This window comes from Athene cunicularia (assembly GCF_003259725.1).
Source record: "Athene cunicularia isolate RWA chromosome 4 unlocalized genomic scaffold, athCun1 chr4_part2, whole genome shotgun sequence".
In the NCBI taxonomy this organism is placed as follows: domain Eukaryota; kingdom Metazoa; phylum Chordata; class Aves; order Strigiformes; family Strigidae; genus Athene; species Athene cunicularia.
In genome coordinates this window covers 4,226,191-4,246,698 of record NW_020799099.1, presented here as the reverse complement: position 1 = coordinate 4,246,698, position 20,508 = coordinate 4,226,191, and the positions used below count along the sequence as shown (strand labels likewise).

At 39.8% G+C, this 20,508-nt stretch overlaps 1 protein-coding gene across 1 annotated transcript in view; it reads right to left on the bottom strand.

Annotated features, from left to right (window-relative positions):
* The window catches only part of TNIP3 (TNFAIP3 interacting protein 3), an 82,919-nt gene that overhangs the window by 46,231 nt on the left and 16,180 nt on the right, over window positions 1-20,508 (bottom strand). The window contains exon 3 of the mRNA XM_026847889.1: window positions 4,508-4,593. Within this exon, the coding sequence (XP_026703690.1) occupies window positions 4,508-4,593 (86 nt within the window). The remainder of the gene's footprint in view (window positions 1-4,507; window positions 4,594-20,508) is intronic.

Sequence of the window (20,508 nt, the reverse complement as noted above, 5' to 3'; positions counted from 1 at the left end):
GATGGCACCAGAAAGGAAGTGTAAGGTGTGGACACCTGTGGCTTCTAATAGCATCAGGGGCTCCTCCTTACAGTCCATCTCTTCCTGGTCAGGAGAAGAAGCAGAGAACAGAACAACTCCTGCTAATACACACTTTCATAACAGTGCAGCAACCAGTTCAGCTCCTGATGGCCTGCCCCATGTTCTTTTGACGAGCCACACACTTTGGGCTTGTAGCAGCATAGATTGATGACCAAGATATACATGTTTATCCAATAGCCACATACTAGCCCCAGGCAGAGTCCCTGCTCTGCAGCTGGTACCATTTGTGAGCTCTTGGCTCTCCTTGGCTTTCACTGGAGACTGGCATTATTACTTACTAATAGCAGTTATGTGGCAACTATGGACATACCTACATGTCCCAAGGCATTTATTGCAAAATGTTAGTACCAAAGGCATATAACTCTATTTGAAATAATCATTTCAAGGCTGGTGTGCTGGGATCATTCTCCTGTTATTGGTGAAAGCACAAATACACACCATAAACAATTGTGAAAAAAGATTTTAAGCCAGGATTTACAGCCAGACGCCAACACCACGGAGTCATATTTTGTTGGGAAATGAATTCCAGAGTCTAGGGGTTAAACACGTGCTACATCCCTTTGGGTGGGCATTTAAGACGTAGGATTCTTGCTTGCTAAGCCTAAGGAACAGATTCATAGAAAGAAAGAAATTTCTGCATTTGAATTATGGAGGATGAGCTGGTGGTAAATTTCAGGGCAAACCATTTCAGCTAACATCTCCCCTATTTTTTATAACGCACTTCAATTCAGAATAAGGCCTTTAGAATATAGGAGAGAGAATGAGACCTGGATTACATAATATTTCATTTGTACTAGAAATAGACTTAAAATAGGAATAAAATTAGGCATATAATTCTTTAAAATGACAGTTTATCTGTAGAACTAGCCTATTCTTTTATGTTGCATATGATTTTACAGGATTTTTGCTCTCTTTCAGTTTTGTAGAATTATTAGATTTTTATTCATGTAAATGCATTGAGATTTTTATATTAAATTCTTATCCAGTTAAGAGTAAATGACAAAGAATTTCCGATCCAACAAGCAATGGGAAGAACAAAATTTTGCCAAGAAAACAAAAAGACTTTTGTTACAGAAAAAAAAAAAAAATTGCAGCCTCATGAACTCTTACAAGTTTAGTAGATTCTGAGCTGACAGAGAATAGTTACAATGTGGTGCAGCTCCCTAAGGATCGGTGGTGCTATTCCAGTACTCAACACCCAGCAAGTGGATCTCCGCTCAGTGTTTTGGCTTGGGAATTTGAGCAAGATCTCTTGAAATTGAACTCCACTAGTTCTACGTTCCACCTCACATGTACAACTATAAAAACAGTTTATTGGGCATAAAGCATAATGCACTGGCACAAACACAAAAAGAACACCTGCCTTTGATGATTATGAGGATATACTTAAAAAGAAAATTTTTTTAAAAGAAACACATTATTTCAAATTATTTCCAACTTAATTTTTTAACTCAAGTTTCACCAAAAAAAATGCACTCAGTATTTCACAAGTGTAGCTGAAAAGGCAGCCACCAGCAGAAGCTGAAATCCACCTAGCAGAAGAACTGCATTGTCTTTGGAGTGAGACGTCCCAGATGTTGAAAAAAAAAAAAAGTGCTGGCAGTGTTGCTTGAGAGGTAAGTGTGAGATTAGAAATAATCTCACTCCAGTTCCAAGAAAAGAGCTCCATAAGGCAAGGTGTATGACAGGCGTTAAAACATGTACGCACCGAGACTACAGCAGAGAAACCACTTAAACTTTCGCTCAAATCTGATGTAGCCAAAACATCTGCCTATCACCCCATAAACGTCCCTACACTTCTGTTCCCTTTACGACAAAGGAATGGAGCTTTTAAGGCACGTTTAATAGCCAGCAGCTGTTTGGCTGTCAAATGCCACATCTGGAGAAGCTGTGTGCTGTTAATGTGAACAGAAACAATTATTCTTTAATAGTTTTGCTTAATTTTAAGAATTACACAAATCACAACAACAAAAGAGGTGCATGTTCTTAATGGAAACACATCTGGTTTCTCTGAAAATAAGCCAACAAAAAAAAAGGACCCAGTGATTAAGTGAAGCTGCACCTATAATCTGTCCCATCTCAGTGAACGGAGAAGTAGAGCTACTGATTTACAGGCACTTAGTGTCTCCCAGTCTTTGACTATTCCCCTCAACAAATACACAACATGCAAGACAATAACAACTAGCTAGTTCACATTAAATGACACGTTACTGATCACATGGTGCTCCCCTCCATGCCTGGAGGTTCCTGTCCCTTGGGACTGGGTTTCAATGCTGCCGCCTCACTTCTGTACCCTATACGGCCTCTATGTCAGAAAAATAACATCATTCCCCTTTCACTTGGTAGTATAGTTAAGCAGAAGATCCAAGACCATAATTTAATTTCTTCCTGATGGACAGCATTTGAGCTGAACTAAAGCTTCAGGAAAGCCAATTAAATGATTTTCATCAACTTTCTTGTTTGGGCTTCAAATGAGCCATGAGCAAGTTACAGATGACTGTCTCTCTGGAGAAGCAATAAATGGAGCACAGTCACCCAAACTCATCATCCAAGACTCATATAGTTGCCTGTGGATCACTAGTGCCAAGTGAATTGAAGTTTTGCCATGAAAACCAATCAAATGGAAAGCTTGGTCAAGCAAAGCCACCAAGTACCATGTGCTTTCTGAGCATATGAATTCACCCACTGAAGTGCACACATGCAGAAAGCTGGTAGGAGATGGCAGGAAAGCCTTGAAATAAATGAAAACTGAGTTAAAAAAACAAGACGGGAGATAAATCTAGGTGTTTTCAAGTGACTGCTGTTTTTCTATGAAGAGCAATATCTAGAAAAGCTTGCACCCCTTTTAGGACACTGTACTAGCCTCAGTAGGCACTTTTATTTTTTGACTGGTTGCTTGCCCCACAGATACAGTTGGACTGCTCACTCCACAAACACAGCTTGAGCACAAGTCTATTCAGATCTTATATGTACTTGCTTCTGTGGAAAGCTGCAATTCTGATGCAATTACATGGTTGGCATTTTTAACTGATATTTTACACCACTATTCATTCTTTTCCTGAATCAGGCATCACCACAAGTAGAGCAAGACCTATGCACAGCCCATGTTGCCTCCTAGTTCAGCCTTGGCCAGGATGTGGATGTGTCACCAACGCCTTACTGACCTGGTCTCACAGTTGGGCTGCACCCTTGGGAGGAAAACAAGTCCGTGATTCATTTGGGTTAGTGTCTCCCACACAGACCTGAGATACTTCCTGTGATCTACTAACAGTGCAAGCAGAACAAACAGATGAACACCATTTGGAAATGCAGTGAAGAAATTTAACATACAGAAGCTGACAGAGGACAACCAGCTCTGTTTCGTCAAGCCAAGTTCTTCACTGTGTAGCTGTTAGGCAGCCAAGCTGAGAGACAGGGGAAGCTCGTTGCAGGACTGAGTCACAGCTCCAGGGCTTGAACTGCCAGCGACTGGCAGCCAGTTTCACCAGGAAAGCCATCACCAGACAGGAACCTGGTGCCTCCCTTCCTTCACAGAGGCAGTCTGGAGTCAAACTGCACTGGCAGCGTCTTACAATGTCTTGAATAAATGGGAAATCCTAGTCTGCAAGGGATTTCAAATCTGGTTATTTTATGAAAAACTATCCTGAGAAAAAATGCTTCTTAGATGAAGAAACGAGGATAGAGTATTATTTCTTAAGCTTCTCCAAACAGTCTACAGTTACCTTAAAATGATTTTTTTCTCTCTCTCTCAAATCGACACACTATATGTAATACTTAAAGCTCTGTTAATCACTGTCAGCTCCTTATTTTTTTTTTATCTTGCTGAAAACAGCAGTATTCACTGAAATACTCATCACTATTCATTTTCTTAAAGCTCCTTGTTACTCACTAACAGTCTTCGAAAGGGGTTGCCATCACCACAGCCTCATTAGAGGCTGTAGCCATAATATGACCTCTTTATCTCTACATCCTACAGTACAACCTCTTTTACTGCCATTATCAGTAAAACTAATACTAGTTTGCGAAGAAGCAGGTGCCCAAAGAGGCTGTGAAATCTCCATACTTGAAGACAGCTAAAACTCACCTAGACAGGCCCTGAGTAACCTGACCTAACTAGCCCTGCTTTGAGCAGAAGGTTGGTCCAGATGATTTCCAGAGGTCCCTTCCAATCTTCATTATTCTTTATGATTTTGCTCTTCTCAGTACAAAAAATTTCCATGTTTCACTTATTTAAAACAGAACTGATACAGATCTCCACAGGACAGATTAAAGCAGAAAAACATATTAACCTGGGTTTCTGGAAAATAAATTGATCAACATATGCAGGAAACACTCAACTATGTATTTACAATAATGTAATGTAAATTACTTTTTTAAAAATAAAAATAAAATATGTTTCTCCACATAAAATTAAGATAGTTAATACCTTTCCATCTCAACACACTGATGGGGGCACAATTCTAGATGATCCTCTGCATCTTTATTCCCCTTTTTGAACTGCTCAGAGTGAATCTATTAGAAACATGGAGGAAAAAAAAAATCAGACTTAAAGGGGAAATAAAAAGATTAACAATCTAGGAAAAAAAAATAAATATATTATTACAGTGAGAAGAAATAACCATGCCTTGACTGAATTTCTGTTGTCCTCTTCATATACCATAAATGGCTGACAAGTAAGCCAAGAATCTACTTCTTCCTTCCCAGCATCATCCTCTCTTAAGTCTACCACTCTGTCAGGGACAGTTTTGCAAGGGTAGAAACCATAACAGTCCCTACGTACAGTGGCAAGAATCTCCCCAAGAATCAAAGCTATCAGCAGTCACAGAACACTGGAAGTGTTGCAAAAAGGGCTTTTATTCTTCATCTTAAAAGAATCAATTATCTTAAATAGTCTATAGAGTTAAAGCATGTCCTCACATTGACCAGAAAATTCATGTGCTTCATGGAAGGGTCCAGTAATAATACTGCTTTGGATCTGAGAAGCTGAGAAATAAGTTTGATCTAGATCACTTGGAGAGAAAAGGAGCCGTGTGTGAGTTATTGTGCATAACTACATTGTTCAAGAATTATACACACTCTTAACAAGCTTCCCTCTGCTCAGGACCAGCTACTGCCCAGCAATGCACTTCCAAAGAGAAAGGAGAAGGGAAAAAAACCCCACACCCTTCCCAGAGAAAAGGACATGCATCGGGGTAACAGTAAGCAGTCCCCATTTATATATTTTCTTTAGGACGAAAACTTCAAACAGGAAGCAAGTAAGCTTTCTGAATTTTATGAGTTACCACAATCTCTCCATCACAAGCAGGAAAACAGATGGTACAAAGCGTGAGCCAACACCACCTCATCCAGAGGAGTCATTCTGCTCCTGTGCTGCAGGCTGGTAACAGCCGTGGGTATGTTTTTTCAGGCTATGTGGGACGTTTCTAGTTCATCGGAAAAGGAGCCCAGAAGTCATACTATTCTCTTTAGATCAAAATGAGAAACAATAGCATTACAATAGTAGCTGGAATTAGAACATGGGCAGGTTAGAGTTTATCTTGACCCCAGTGATTTCATAACACCTATCGTAAGGATAGCAACGTGACCACTGAAATAAAGTGGGAAGCCATCAAGAGCGAAACCTGCTATTTATAACCAAATAAGTTTTCAATTACAAGTCACTCTCTTTATTGGTAACATCAACTTAATGTGAAACCACAGCTGAACATTTTATAGAAACCATGCTGCTTCATCTATGTGCAGAGCAGAAATTTAAAATGAAAGGTTGCCAGGAGAAGATCTGAGGTGTTTGGCATCCCTCCCCCTTCTTAATTCCCATTCCTGCAGGCATTTCACACATTTTAAATGCATCTGGTAATCACTAATTACAAGGATCCTATTAAGAAAAAATGTCAATTCAGTTTCATGTGAAACTTGATTCCAGCTTGTCTGAGTTTTATGAGTGTCTGTTTAATCATAACAAAAACACGTATGGAAAGCTGTATTTGTTTGATTTCAATGGGAGCTGCAGACACTGGGTACTAATGAGAATTAAGCCTTATTTTGGAGTGCTGAAACTTGGCTTTTAGGTGAAAAATGTTGACCTAGAATGAACGTTCCTTACACCCACTGAAAGAACAAAAAATAAAATGACTGAAAAAAATTTGACCGTATTTGTCTGAAGAAAAAAAAGAGGAAAAAACCCAACAAAAATCCACCACAGAATTCAGACTGCTACTCCATCTCTAATTCATCCCACTAGGCTTAGACTTTTCAGCATGCTCAGATGCATTTGCCAAGTTACACACAGTACTGCAACCCATGTGCTGAAAAATAGGCCATGTTAAAGGGTTACAGGTTGGATATTACTGAAGATACCTATGCTTGCAAAGTTCATGAAAGAAACAAAGAAAGCTCTGAAAAACTGGGGGGAAAAAACAAAACAAAACAAAACAAAACCAGCAAAGAACATAGGAGGCGACCTTTATTAGACACGTCACTTGCTGGTTCTGCAGTGACAGGATGCAAGACAGATTCAGAGGCAGGCAGGGAAGGGGTGCTGCACACTCCCTGCTGGGGATTGCTCTGGGGCAGCACAGTGGGTGCTCCAGGTCTTCCATGGCATGCTCTGCCAAGCCAGCAAAGTTGCTGATAAAGCTGACAATTCCCAAATCTCTGCGTGGCCCAGCTGCACACCCAGCCAGCATAAACAAGCAGTTCTCCAGAAGTCCTGCTGCTAACATCTGCTGGGGTGGGAGGGGCTCGACAAGGTCCATTGTACACATCTCCTGACTCTTAGTCATATGCAGATTTTGCAGCATGCCCCTCAGTGCTGGGCACCTTCATTTAACGCATGTCTACACATGACAGCCCAGCTATCAGAAGCCATTTCGCTATCGTAGCATGGGAGTACATCCACCTTCTTCTCCCCAGTACAAGATAAGAGAAAAAGTAATAAAAGTTATTTGCAGTGATAGCTGGCATGATCCACCCGGCTGAGCACAGTCAGGCTAGTGCCAGCTAAGCAGCATTGCCACCCATTTTGATTTGCCTCCACTGCTTCCCAAACTATTGATGTGCAAGGAACTGTTGATACAGAGCAATGGCTTTGCCTTTCATTTCTTACGCATTTTTTGGTAATGTGTGTCAGTTCTGAAAGGCTTTTTTTCTTATTTATTTTTTTAAACAATTTTCTATTCTTCACAACAAAAAATTTACTGCAATGCATTGGCAGAAGATTGTGCTAAATCTAAATTACAGTTATGAATCTGAACAAAAGAGATGAAACTAGGTTATTGTACCATGTGCAAGTGTTTGTTATTAAAACAACCATAAGTTTTTACAACTATAATATGCAATTTAATGCTATAGGTTTTTATTAGATGAGACAAACTGAAGCCAAGATGGATAAAATTCAGCTCCTTCAAAGAATTAAGGCTCTGTAGAAAATAGGGGGTTATAACGGTCATGTAAAGGATTGCTCAGAATTACATAAATTTTCTGCTTTATGTTAAGGCTTTTAAGAGCAGGAACACCCTAAAGTAAAACAGGATCAGTTTTGCTCACAGATTTATAGGTTTTTGCAATAATTGAAAATGTTTAGTAAAAAGCAAGCCAAACTCCCTTGTGCTTGCCCACGAAATTTATCAGTGATACAAGCCCTAACTACTTCCCAGATATACCCAAACAGGCCAAAAAAGCACTTTTTGGTTTGAGTATTAATTTGCATTAAAAACAAGTAAGTTCTTCACATGCAAAAACACATTTGGAGAGAAAAAAAAAAATCATTGCTCAAGGATGACAAGACTCACTAGTTCTAATGAAATCTTAATTATAAAAACAATCACAGCCAGACAAGGCACTCATCACACTCGAGTTTGAAAATGTTATCCTAAATGCATTTCATAAACATATGTATTGTAAATGTTTAATCCTGCACTGCTCCGTCCCATTCTCTTTTCCTTTCTCCATGTCTAGTTCTAGCTTAAGAGCATCCTGTCTTCCCAAACATTTGCTCATTTTCCCCAAACCCACTCTGTAATTCACTTGTCCTTGAGTTGTACAATATGAGGTGCAATATTTTGTAGGAATGCAATGTAAAACCAATGTTAGAAATGAGCCCGCCTAAAAGAGGCAGAGAAGGCAAAATTTGCTTTGTTTTGTTTTTCCTGTCTAAATCAGCTCAATGATTCAATTTTACAGACCACCACCATAAACAGACATACTGTCACAGTGGAGGAAGCAGAAAACAGATAGTATGCCAAATAAATAGAAATACATACTAGCAAATTATAAGGAATAAAGCCATTAACAAGTTACCCTTTCAGTGACACCTGTTTTTGCACTGCGAAAGATCCAGGGCCTGTCACAGCCGTGCCAAGTAAACTTACCTCATTTAAGTATTACCCATATTGCAAAACAGCTCCGAAACAAAGTGGAACAGACATGATCATAAATGCTGTTGATAAACATGCCAGCAGGTTACACATTATCTGTGTGTGGCTGTTGTGTAGGAGGAGTGGGAGGGAGAGACAGATTCTTACCGTAAATGTGATCAAAATGGAAGCAAAACTGAAGAAACAAAAAAGCATTTGATGAAAGAGATCCTAAGCAACACTCACTGAAAGTTATCTGAAACAGGACTAAAGCCTATAAGATTTTTTTTTTCCTATGAAGAAGTCAAACAGAACATTTCTGGGATCTCCTCTCACCTAGATACTCTCAACTTTGGTACTCATAATAGTTCTAGTGTGTGGTGCAGCCAGCCTCGAAGCAGCCATTGCATTACATGCCTTCCTGCTTTTGCATCCAGCATTCTTTGCTGAAAATGCAGCTTCAGTCATGTAAACGTACTATAAGAAAAAGCCACAAACCAAGCACGATCTGCCAACTCGCTCCTGATGTTATTTCCTGATAAAGTGCTGAAACTTCAATATTAGATAGTTTTTAACCAAAATTTAAAATCTGAAGCTTGACTTCTGCCAAAAATAGAGAGTTGTTTGGTTCGTCCATTCTGTCTTGCCCGATTTGGTTCAGAAAAAAAATGAAACTGGTGCCTGCCCTGTGTGATGCAGGAATATTTAATGTCGACCACTTAAAACTGATCTCACCATTAAGTACAATTCTCCTTGCTTAGGGTAACAGTAGATTTGGAACAACAATCACCACAAAGGACTTAATTCACAGATGCCCTCCCACGGAACTGTGATATCCACAGCTTGATAAGCAGTCTGTTTAAGCTTCTTGAGATAGTCTCAAACTACGTAGCAATTGAAGCAAATTAAAACCCAAACCAGCGGAAAGCCCTTGAAGTGGACCAGACCAAGGAATGAGCCAAATTAAAGGCTGAACACACTATTTCTACTCAGAGCTGAATGCCTGGCTTTCGACACAGAGCAGATGGGACTCCAGAGAGGCTCTGCACTGCAGCTTCTTTGGCTCTGGTCCAGGGAAGGAAAATGTGCAGCGTAATCTCTGCATTTGCTTTGTTGTGCTGGATGTAGCAGGGTGACCGCACAGAGAGACAGTGCTTGCTGCTTCAGTCCTACAAGTGCTGATCTGCCACCACTGCCTGTGTGAAAATGCTTCCATTGACACACACAAACTAGTTTAAGCAGTGGGTACAAAACATCGTTTCACACTAGATCAGCTTGTTAAAAATCAATATACCTCTTTTTTTTTTCTTTTTTTTTTTTTTTTTTCTTAAATCAAAAGAGAGAGAAAACAGTTTGCAGGCATATTTCTCTTTGGAAGTCAGTCCATTTAGCAATTTCTGAAGATCTTTGGAATGAACAACTACATCTAAAACTGCGAAAATTATTCCCCAGTGAGTATAAATACCTTCTACCCAAGTAGAAATCAGCAGTACAAATGTTATCAAAAAGCAAGAACAGTCATGCCCAGGGCTCAGGTGGCAGACTTCTAAGAGTTTACCATGTCAGTCCCTCCACATGGACATCTGCACAGGTGAGTGTAAAGCATACAGCTAATTTGAAAGGCTTAAGTTCAGTGCCAAAAGTATATCATGACGACACTTCCAACATGCAAAAGAGTTGCGTGAGAAGTGAGCAGAGGACATTTATGACTTCAAGTCATCAAAGTCACACACAGCATACTTCAAAACACCCTAAATACTTCTCTGGATTCCCATAGTCATCCTCTCTCTTCCATCATTAGAGGCCATACAAACTCTAATTATTATGAGTTTGGGAGTTGGGAGAATTCGAACGTTTTGGGGATGTTTACAACATCTTAAAAAATTGCTACATGTATGATGACAACCAAAGATGTCACCTAAACAAACTCCCAATGTTTTCCTGTGTTTTGAAACAAATTTTAACTTTCAAGTCCATCTGATATTTAAATGCAGCCTGTCACTGATACTGCACATACACTCCTTATTTTTAATAGGTTTACAAGAGATCTTTTCTCCACTGGAAAATTTTAGGTTCAACCAAAGCCAATTATTGTACGTAAGTCTGGGTGCCAAGTCAATGATGCTTTGAGCATACCTATTTTATGCATTTTCTGTGAAAGCAAGTTGTTGTTAATAGAACACAAATCAGTTCAAAAAAAGTTCAAAATATGTTGATAAAATAAACGCTTCAACAATAAATATCATTGATTTGTTTAAAATTAATTTATCAAGCAATCACAGATCTGTCAAATATATAGAAATCTGCCAAGTATACAGCCCTTCAGAAAAACACTTGCAAACTAGGCATATTTCATGGAACAGCACTGCATGAGCCTTTCCAACGGTATTTTCTCACGATCTGTATCCAACTTTAATTAGCACAACAAATTATTTGGAGAGGGGCAAGATAGGAAGGAAGTATTTTGGCATTCATTAAATGTCAACTTTAAATTATGCAGTAAAAAAATGGCTCTTTATTATTATTCACTGCCAAAGTATAGACAGGAAACTTGCTGAGAGATAAAATACAGAACTAAAAAGGAAAAATGCTGCAGGATCAAAGAAAGATTAAGATCTGTGATATTCATAGATAATGCCCAAGACAGGCAGTATCTGAACAATTTTTAATGGAGATCCCACTGCAGTGAAACTGTGATGTTGCCATAGGAAAGATGGACCTCGTGCAATCCAAGCCAAGAGAGAAAATATTTAGGATCTATCAACTGCAATGACTTTGGAATCAAGCCTCTGCAGCAGACAGAGGTAGCACAGTAAGAAAAAGGAGATCGCTCCAATTACAGGCCCCACGTGGCTGGGAAGGAAGCAAGGCTGTGAGAAAAGAATTCAAGATATATGCAGACCTACCTACAAAAAGTTGTGCAACTACAAGAACAGAAGTTTAACAGTGAGCAGGTAAGAAAGATCCGATTTAGATGAGGAATGCAGCTCTATTTTATTTAAATTTCATGCTCTCCAGACAAGCTTCAGAATCGCAGGACAAAAAAAAAAAAAAAAAAAAAAAAAAAAAAAAAAAAGTGAAAGAAGAATCCATAGAAAGGTAGAAACAATCTAACAAGCCAATTGCAAAAAACCACCTTGGCATTGCTTGGCTGGCAGGAGCACCAATCCTAAGCAAGTCAGAAATGCTTGTTGCCCTCCACGTGTTCTAGCATACTCACACTTCTGGAAATGCAGTACCACTGCTGCTAGAAATTCCGACTATGCTGGCAGCATATCATGGCATACTAAGGATGCAGAAGCAAGTCAAGGGAAGAAGACCTTTTACAAAGCTTTCTCCAGGCTTCTAAATGGTTTACTGTGAGCATTTTGTAACTTCACAGGTTTACTGACTTTTGCTTCATTTTGAACGAGGGGAGATAGAGTGGTCTGAAGTTCCTACAGCTGCTCTAGCACAACAGGTATACAAGCCCTCTGCCAGCAAACACTGCTGGTTCTCACTGAAATGGATAGAAGTAATGCAGTTTTATGTTTTTATCAAAGTAGTTAAAACAAGGAGGGGAAAAACACAGACGCATGTTTGTTTTCTTCTCCCTCTACACAAACCTCATCTCACCAGTCCTCATCTCAATCTCATTTGTACTTACTAATCTGAAATTTATAATACTGTGGCTCCAAGTATTCCTTACTCAGGGTTGGAATGCATCAAAACTTTTTCTGAGACAAAGCATTAATGCTGATTTACAGCAACAAGGCAAGCAAAACACCTAGCCCAGAGTCCTAGCACACCCTCAAATGCTGTGTGGATCAGAGAAACAATTTGTAGCAGATGTGCATGAAGGGCCCATCTCCTAATGACAGATCCAGTTAAGGGAATCCTGTGCCTGCTCCAGTCAGAATCAATAGCACAGGGAACATCCCAAACTCTACAGAACAGGTAAAACTTCCAAAGGTCTCAGAAGAAGGAAAGAATGTGAGTCAAACCCACTGCAGGTTCACTGAATCTTTGTATCACTAGATTTATCACAAAATAATTGTTTGACATAGCCTTAAATGCTCTATATGGAGATAATCTTCTACTATTCCCGTACCTTTCATTGTGCAGCTCTGTGCAAGAAAAGAAAAGAGCTCTGCTATAACTATTCCATATAAAAATTATGAAGAAATTAAGAAGTCATTTAGAAAAAAAAAAATAAAAAAAATCAGGTTTTGGATTTGAGGCCTCTTTGGTAGATGACAAGGGAGAAGAGGCATGACTTCACTCTGAGGCTAGGCAGAGACTCACTGATAGGCACTTCAAATTGATGCAGAAGTTACTCACCATATTTAGGGAAGGTGTTCGTGTCCGTGCTGCTAGGTTAGGATGCACTAGTCTCAATACAGGCTCTCTGAATCAGATGAGAACTAAGCGGTTTGCAGGCAAATATATATATATATCTCTCTCTCTCTCAAGGTTTTACCTACACCCCAGAGGCTTAGGGAAACCCCTTTCTTAAAGTCATTCTAACGTTGAGAGCATATTCATATCTCTCAAACAAACACAGCCCACACAGATCTACTTGAAAGCACTGCTTGTAGGAGACCACAGAGGATTCCCTCTCGTTCTTCAGATTACCATGGAACAGTGACACAATGGTACACCCACACACCAGCAAAAGCTGCTCTGTGGGAAAAGTGGCGGTCTAGCATGGTGGAAAAGTTGCATCAACTCAAAAGGTATAGAACAAGTATTAATCTAGTAGAATAATTTACTGTAAGGGGCAGATAGGTCAGGGACCCATTTCTAGGAATGCTTTTTAATTAGAATTTATTCTAAAGGTTTCCCTACAGAATCGGAGCTCAGTTCAACCAGCTACAGTCTCCTCATCAGAAGTGACATTCAGCTCTGCCCCCAAATAGAAACACTAGATTTTATCGTATCTGATTTTCTGTCTGAGGAAGAGGGCGTATAGAGGTGGAGACTGCAGAAACGTCTTCCCTTCACCCGAACAAGAAGTGATACAGCATTTTCAGAAGTATACTATTCATTTCAGGCTACAGTCCACTCCACACAGGAGTTGATAATCAAGTTTCACAGATGATAAAAATTAACATCGCCACACTGTTACCTAGAAGTGAAAGATTCATGATCAGTATGTTCAGAAAAAGCTTGATCTTTAAGTCTGATTCTTGTACTAGTTTCAGTTTTGATGACAACAAAACCTGTGCAGTTTTGCACCAAGGAACAGAAACCATTCCAACATTTTTAGGAGACTCCTTTTGTCTTGGTTGGAAATACTAGTGATCTAACAGCCCTGAGAGCATTTTCATCCTCCTAGCAGAAATATCACAGCTGCTCAGTAGAGCAGGGTGGATCTTTTTCTGTCAAATCATTTACACTCTGCTTCTCACACGCACACAGACAGTAATCATTCACAAATTCATGTTCAATTCACTGCAGTTTTGTTGAAAAAAATACTATTCTGGAGGCATTTGCAATTATAGCAGAGGAAACAGGACAGGGTCAGGATGTGGGAGATCAAGGTTCAACTCTTTCCCCCTCTTTCCCTGCAGGGAGTTTAAATGGGTTTGTACCTCCTGGATAAATGTTTTAACTGCTGGAGTTGCAAGGTGATTTCTCCAGTCTTTTGCAATAAGAGCCTTCCACTACATATGAAGTATTTACTGTTACTTTGTTGAATAAAATATTAATGACTTCAGTTTGATGGTTCACCCACTTCCCAACAGAGTTCAGATTTACTGTCTATCTGGTTAAAATAAATAAATAAAATTGGAAAAAAAAAAAAAAAAAACAAACCCAAAACAAAACCACCAATGGCACCGCTATCTTCCACTTCTCAAACAGCGTTCTATTCACTCAGCTCCACATCGGTCATTTTCTTACTCTGATCTCTCATAGTTTAGTTTTATATAAGCATTTATAAAAAGCAGAACAGCCTCCACAGGGGAGGTTTGAAAGCAACCCATCAGCAAAAGCTCAGTAGTAAACATCTAGACCACTGTCTCGGGAGGCAAGTGGCATGTGCCCAAACAGCAAAAGAAATCAAAGCCAAGAGATACACCTCTGAGGGAAAATGTTTTTTCCACCGGTTGACTGAGAAACAAGGGAACAGCATTACTTCTTCCAATGCATTCACACAGAGTATGGTAAATTCAGCCATCTATGTTTTTGGATTTCACTGCCCTCAAACACAGCTTTTGACTTTCAACTGACCAACGTTCTTAATATCCACAGGACTGGAAATAGTTCAGGGGGTTGTTGTTGTCATTTTGTCATCATCTGTCAGCTCAGCAACAATGATGGGGCTAAATTAAATTTTCCATGTGTACTGTTCCTGGGTTTAATATCCATCACTCGTTCAGCTGCACGACTGTGGTTTCTGCCAGGGAGGCCAGGAATTTCTCCATGATTTCTCCTCATCCAGGTCCAGGCAAAGCCAGGACTGTTAAGCCTTTAAGGTCAGGTACCTTCTCTTAACTCATGGGATAATGTGCAGCCTTTCAGGTAAGAAGTGACCAAAGATGCCAATTTATTCTGGGAATTGTTCCCAGAATAAAACACAAAATGCTTACAAACCTTTTAAATGAAGTTATTCTGAGCCACACACATATATTGCCATGCTGGGCTATTCATATAGCACCTCTCAACAGCCACGTCCAAAGCACACATGGGGAGGGATGCACTCTTCTGTCTGCTACAGCAACAGCTGCCTTCTACAGATACTGATGGGGAACAGCATCCTTGCTGCTTCCAGAGAAATGGAGATGAAGACATGGGCTCTTCCTTTCCTGTTAACACCAGCTTAACAGCCACCTTGACTCAAACAATTATATTGTTTCATTTTTAGCTCCTGTAAATGTTAGTGATATGAAAGTAATGACATTTTCATTACAGCAAAGCAGGCACAACAAAATGTTTTGTGGAGGCAGAGAAAAGTAGTCAATGGAAAAATTGAAGGGGGAACCCTTTCTTTTAACCTCCAGTGGAAAATTGTGGGGGTACAGCAGAAATCACATATGTATCTTTTTACCTGACCTCCCCACTCCCCCCATTCAGAAGAGGAAAACCCCTTTGGCTACACCATACATAACTGAATAATAAAAATTTCATTGCTTCTTGTGCATACCCAAGCCACTTATCTAGAGAAAGTCCAGATTGGATGGCAGCCATTCAAATTATTTTATTGTCCACTGCAGAACTGTTTGTTTAGGGGCTTTCCATAGGGGAAAAATAAGGAAATGAGTTAGAGAAAATTTAATAAAATGCAAAGACAGCAGCTTAAAGTACCGGATCCTAGGTGACTTGTAAAGGGCTTAATTGCCATGTAAGTATTATTCAGGAGAGAAAAGATCACTACAAGGAATAAAGGAGACTGAAAAAAAGCAATTTTGAAAGTGCTCAAAACAGCTTGGGACTCCAGTATTCTGGAGAGGAAGACAGATTTGCTGTCCAGGAAGTTTCTGAGATTTAGTTCTAAGTTTATACTTTGATACCACACTTAGGGCATTAGGAATTCATTCTGCTGAAACAAGGCAGCCTGCTGTTCTCAACACAAGCATTACTCGCTGGCTGTCTACAGCTGTTGTCCTCTCTTTTTTCGTGCATGAATGAGAACTGCTCCCACGCACTTACATTTTTGTCAAGCTAAAATACTCTCTACTGCTTCACACAGAAATAGGTTGGCTGCTATCCTCATTTTTATTTGTATCTTTCTTAAACAGGTTCAGATGCCCCAGATCAAGAAGTAGCAATATGAGAGTCAGTGCCAGCTGTCATGTTTTTGAGTTAAACTAAACAGTTAAAGGTGAGGGTGCCTCTTACCCACACTTCATACAGAACTGAAATACATTGTAGTACTCACAGAAGTGACTTTCCCAGGGAAGAAGATACTGATACCCAGTTCTACCTTAATTAGTGAACCACTTTGATTTTAGTTCGGACTCAGACAGTTTTTGCCTGAGATGTACTAAGAGTCAAGGAACTTCCCACCCATTGTTTCTGTGCTCCCTGTGTGGCTTAATGCTTAGCCACCAATGAAAGACCACCCACAATAAATTCTCCCCTCCTTACAAAAAAATTAGAAATGCCACAGCTCCTTTATGAGGTCTTAGATGGCGATTTAATCAATTCTTTATTATTACTCACATATATTCTTATGCTGTTTCACTGGATTTTCTTGAAGATGCTCATGGAATTGATACAATAGCAAATACAAAAATAGGCTTTACAGCAGGCCTGTAAAGATACAAGTTCCAGCAGAACGTCACTTCCATCACATTTGTCAATTCCACACAGCTTAGTGGCAAGGAAGTTTGACTACAGACCATTTTTCTGGACAATAAGGCCACCTTGTTCTCCAGCTAGTTGCCCACCCATTGGTTTCTATCACTACTTTTTTTACTGAAACACTGCAGTGTTTAAAATATGGTCCAAACTGGAATTAAATTTAACTTTAGGCAATGTCTGAATCCTCCATGAAAGGGATTTCTCTTTCTGCATAAGATACAGAAAGATTTCTTTCCTATACATACACAGTTTAACCTGCTTGTCAATTAACCAAAGAGAAAAGCCAATCCTGAAGCCATACTGAGTTTCCTACTCTGTACGTCAGTGAAATTTTAAAGAAACATCCAGTGGTTTGACAGAAACGTGACCTTTACCTCATGGAGATAGTCTTTTTTTGAACGAGGCAAAGCATTTTCACCAAGATTCAGGGGCTGCTGAAAACTGCGAGTTGCAGATACTTTTCTGCCTTTGCTATTTCTTGACTGAACCACAACAATAAGATTAAGCATAGAGCCTGGAGGACTTACGTTCCTTATACTACTACAAAATAGTACAGATAATTTTCTCAACAAGATGATCTGCCACAAAACTAAGTTCCAGGTGTCTGATTTTCTCAGCAGCAAAGGAGTGAGTTGGTCTGTTCACCTGGAACAGTGGATACCTCCACAGGAAGGGCCAAGGATAGAATGCAAGATGTTCAAAGTGGAGTTCAAGATCATGAAAAGAATGAAGGGTTACCAGAAACCCCATCACTGCCCATTCTAAGCGTAAGGCGGACACTCTTGATGCTAACCTTTCTTCTAAAATAGACTGTACAAAAATGTGTGTTTTAAAAACCTTTACAAAAACTACCCACTCCCTTCACTATGCTTGCTTGTCCCTCTGTATAGAGAGCTCTGTGGAATTGAAGCACAGCAGAGGCTTTGGTCATAGTAACTAAAGCACCATTGAAAGTTGATGATCATGGTAAAGAATAGATAGAATGATACTAAATAAGGTAATACACAATAATATAAACCAGTATTGTACAGAAAAGATGCTCCCTTGAAGAGTAAGCTTAGCCTGTCTTTGTCAGCCACCACCACTATTATAGGTTGTAAGTTGTCAGCTGAACAACAGAAGCTACAAAAGCCTGGGCTAAAAATGAAAGGAAAAAGGAAGTAAGGTCTGACGTACCCAGCAAGAGCTCATGTTTACCATCAGTACAGGCAGCTGAATAAAGGAAGATACCTTTGCCTGGGTTTGCAGCTGATCAAGGGCAAACGGGAAGTGAAGGCTTCTCATAGCAGGTATCCTGGAAGAAAGGCACATTGGAGGGGGGGGAAAGTGGTGAGGGGTGATACATCTACTACATTTCAGATGAGAACTGCACTCTTTCTCAGCTTATCTAGAGAATCGGATGTCCTTGTAACAACCAGTAATATTCATCATAACTCTGAAGCAGAAGTTTCCCCCCCCACTAGAGCATATGAATCTAATTTTCCCTTTTTGTGAAATCAAGAGTAATATCTGCTTACAACTTTGCTATATGGTTGTGCAATACATACAAGTGTGTGGTAAAGCTAATGACCACATTAGAGAGAGAGCTCTCTTGTTAGAAGCCAGACCCAAATATTTCTAATGCAGCTCTCCATCACATAGGCATGCAGACACACACACACACACACACACACACACACACACACAAATAATCTATAAAGGCAAACATTCCTACATATCGTAGTACAAGAAAACTGCCTTAGAGCTGTTTCCTGTTACCAAAAGAAAGGACTGTAAAAATGAAGGAACTCCTGATCTTAGGCTGTTATTTCCACCTCATATGACCTTAATTTTATGGAAACTGTACCCTTGTGTCATTCAGATTTTACTCATAAAACAAACAGAGGCAGAGTATAGGCATTGGGGAACAATCAAGAAAAATGTAAAAATTCTTTGAACAGTAAAGAAAAATGTTGTTAAAATGGTTAATTTTTATAAATGCTTTTCTTTTTTTTCCCCTTAAAAAGAAAGGGGGGAAAAAAAAAAAAAAAAAAAGTGCTTGGAGCACTAGGATGCTGTAACAAACATACAGTTTTATGTCCCTTATGTACTTTCCTGGCAATTACAACCCAGAAAAAAGATTAAGTACTGATTATTTTATAGAGTAGGGATATATATCTACCTATTAATTATAACCTTTGTCTAAAATTTTACAGTACCTCTCTGTGCATCCTACTTTTAAGGAAGCCTTAAACCACTGCACAGAGATGGTAAGTCTGATAAATATCTTATTGCTACCTGTAAATCTTTCAAATGTTTGCAAGCATTCAAGTTTAGTTCAACCTAATTTCCTAAAAAAAAAGCATATTCAGCATTTGCAAACTAAAGATGGACATTGAAAGGCAACTGAATACATATGAGAAGATTATTCAGATGAGACATTCTACCACAGGATAAAACTAGTAAGGGTCATGGAAATGAAAATAAATCTGACTATTAGCAATTCACAGCCTAATCAAAGTGCAAGAGTGACCTTAACTGTCTATGTAGAGATCTCACTACATAAATGGGGTGCTACTGTCAAAATTTCTACTACATGCATGGAATTTTTTCCCTTTTCAAAAGTGACAAAAGCACTCAGGTCCAAATTTTCCAAACCAGCCAGACCCTGTGCTATGCACCTAAACACCATATGGAACTGTCAAGAGTGCACTCAACCAGTCAGTTCCCAGTAGCCACATTTTATCCAGGCTTGAGTCCGAGCCAGACCACAGATGCAGATTCCCAACTGGACTCCTCTGAACTCAGCCTGGGCCACCATGCTGCCAGTTCACACAAATGTCTCAGTTCTGCAGTCAGACCTCTGGACCCTGGAGACACAGACAAATCACTCTGGCCAAACCTGGTTTTGGCCCCCCAGACCCATGTGGGTGATGTGCTGAAGGGACTCAGCAGTTTCTGCTCAGCATAATGTAAGACAACTCTGCACTGCTGGACCCTGAGACACCCTCACCAGCATGGGGTAATGGGGAAGCCCAGCTTTACACACCAGTGACCTCCACGGGAGAAGCCTGACCTGCACCAGTCAAGCCAGTCATCTTCCAGACCCAGAGCATCTCCACGGGGACCCACTTGAGTGGGGCAGCCCAGCTCCTTTGCTCCTGTTACCCTAAAGAGGGTGGCTGCCAAGCAAATCAGGCAATTGAGGGCACTCGTATAAGATTCTGAGCCTTTAGCACTTAAATACCTTTGAAGACAGGTAAACCCCAAAACATTTTGTGGGTTGAGGGATGGAGCTGTCTATGTCCTCTCATTCCCCAGTACAGACACTCCTCACGCTGTTAGGAAACAACTGCCTCCTGAGGTCACAGGTTCAGAGCAAGGCCCCTTAAAAGCATTCTTCCTAAGGAAATCCCCTCACCTTCAGTTAAGAATATATTTTTAAATGTTCTTTCTCTTAAAGCATTAGTCAAAGGCTATGGGAAATTGTACATCTTTGGGGTTTTATTAACTTATTTCCTTTACAGAAATATGCTGTAAAAACAGTAGTGAGACTCCTTGAGTGTTACTGTTGGGCCCTTCAGCAACCTCACGGTCCTTTTCAATGCTCAGTAAAACACCATATCTCAATATATTACCACATTCCATATCTTAATATTGAAGACATTGATACAATTCGCTTTTAAGTGGTGCCTTTTGTGGGGTTGTTGTTTTGGGTTTTTTTGCATTCCTAGACAGCCTAGAGTAAAATTGGAATTGTTGAGTTCTGTTTAAATGACGGATAAAACTAGACAGGGACAAGGGGGGG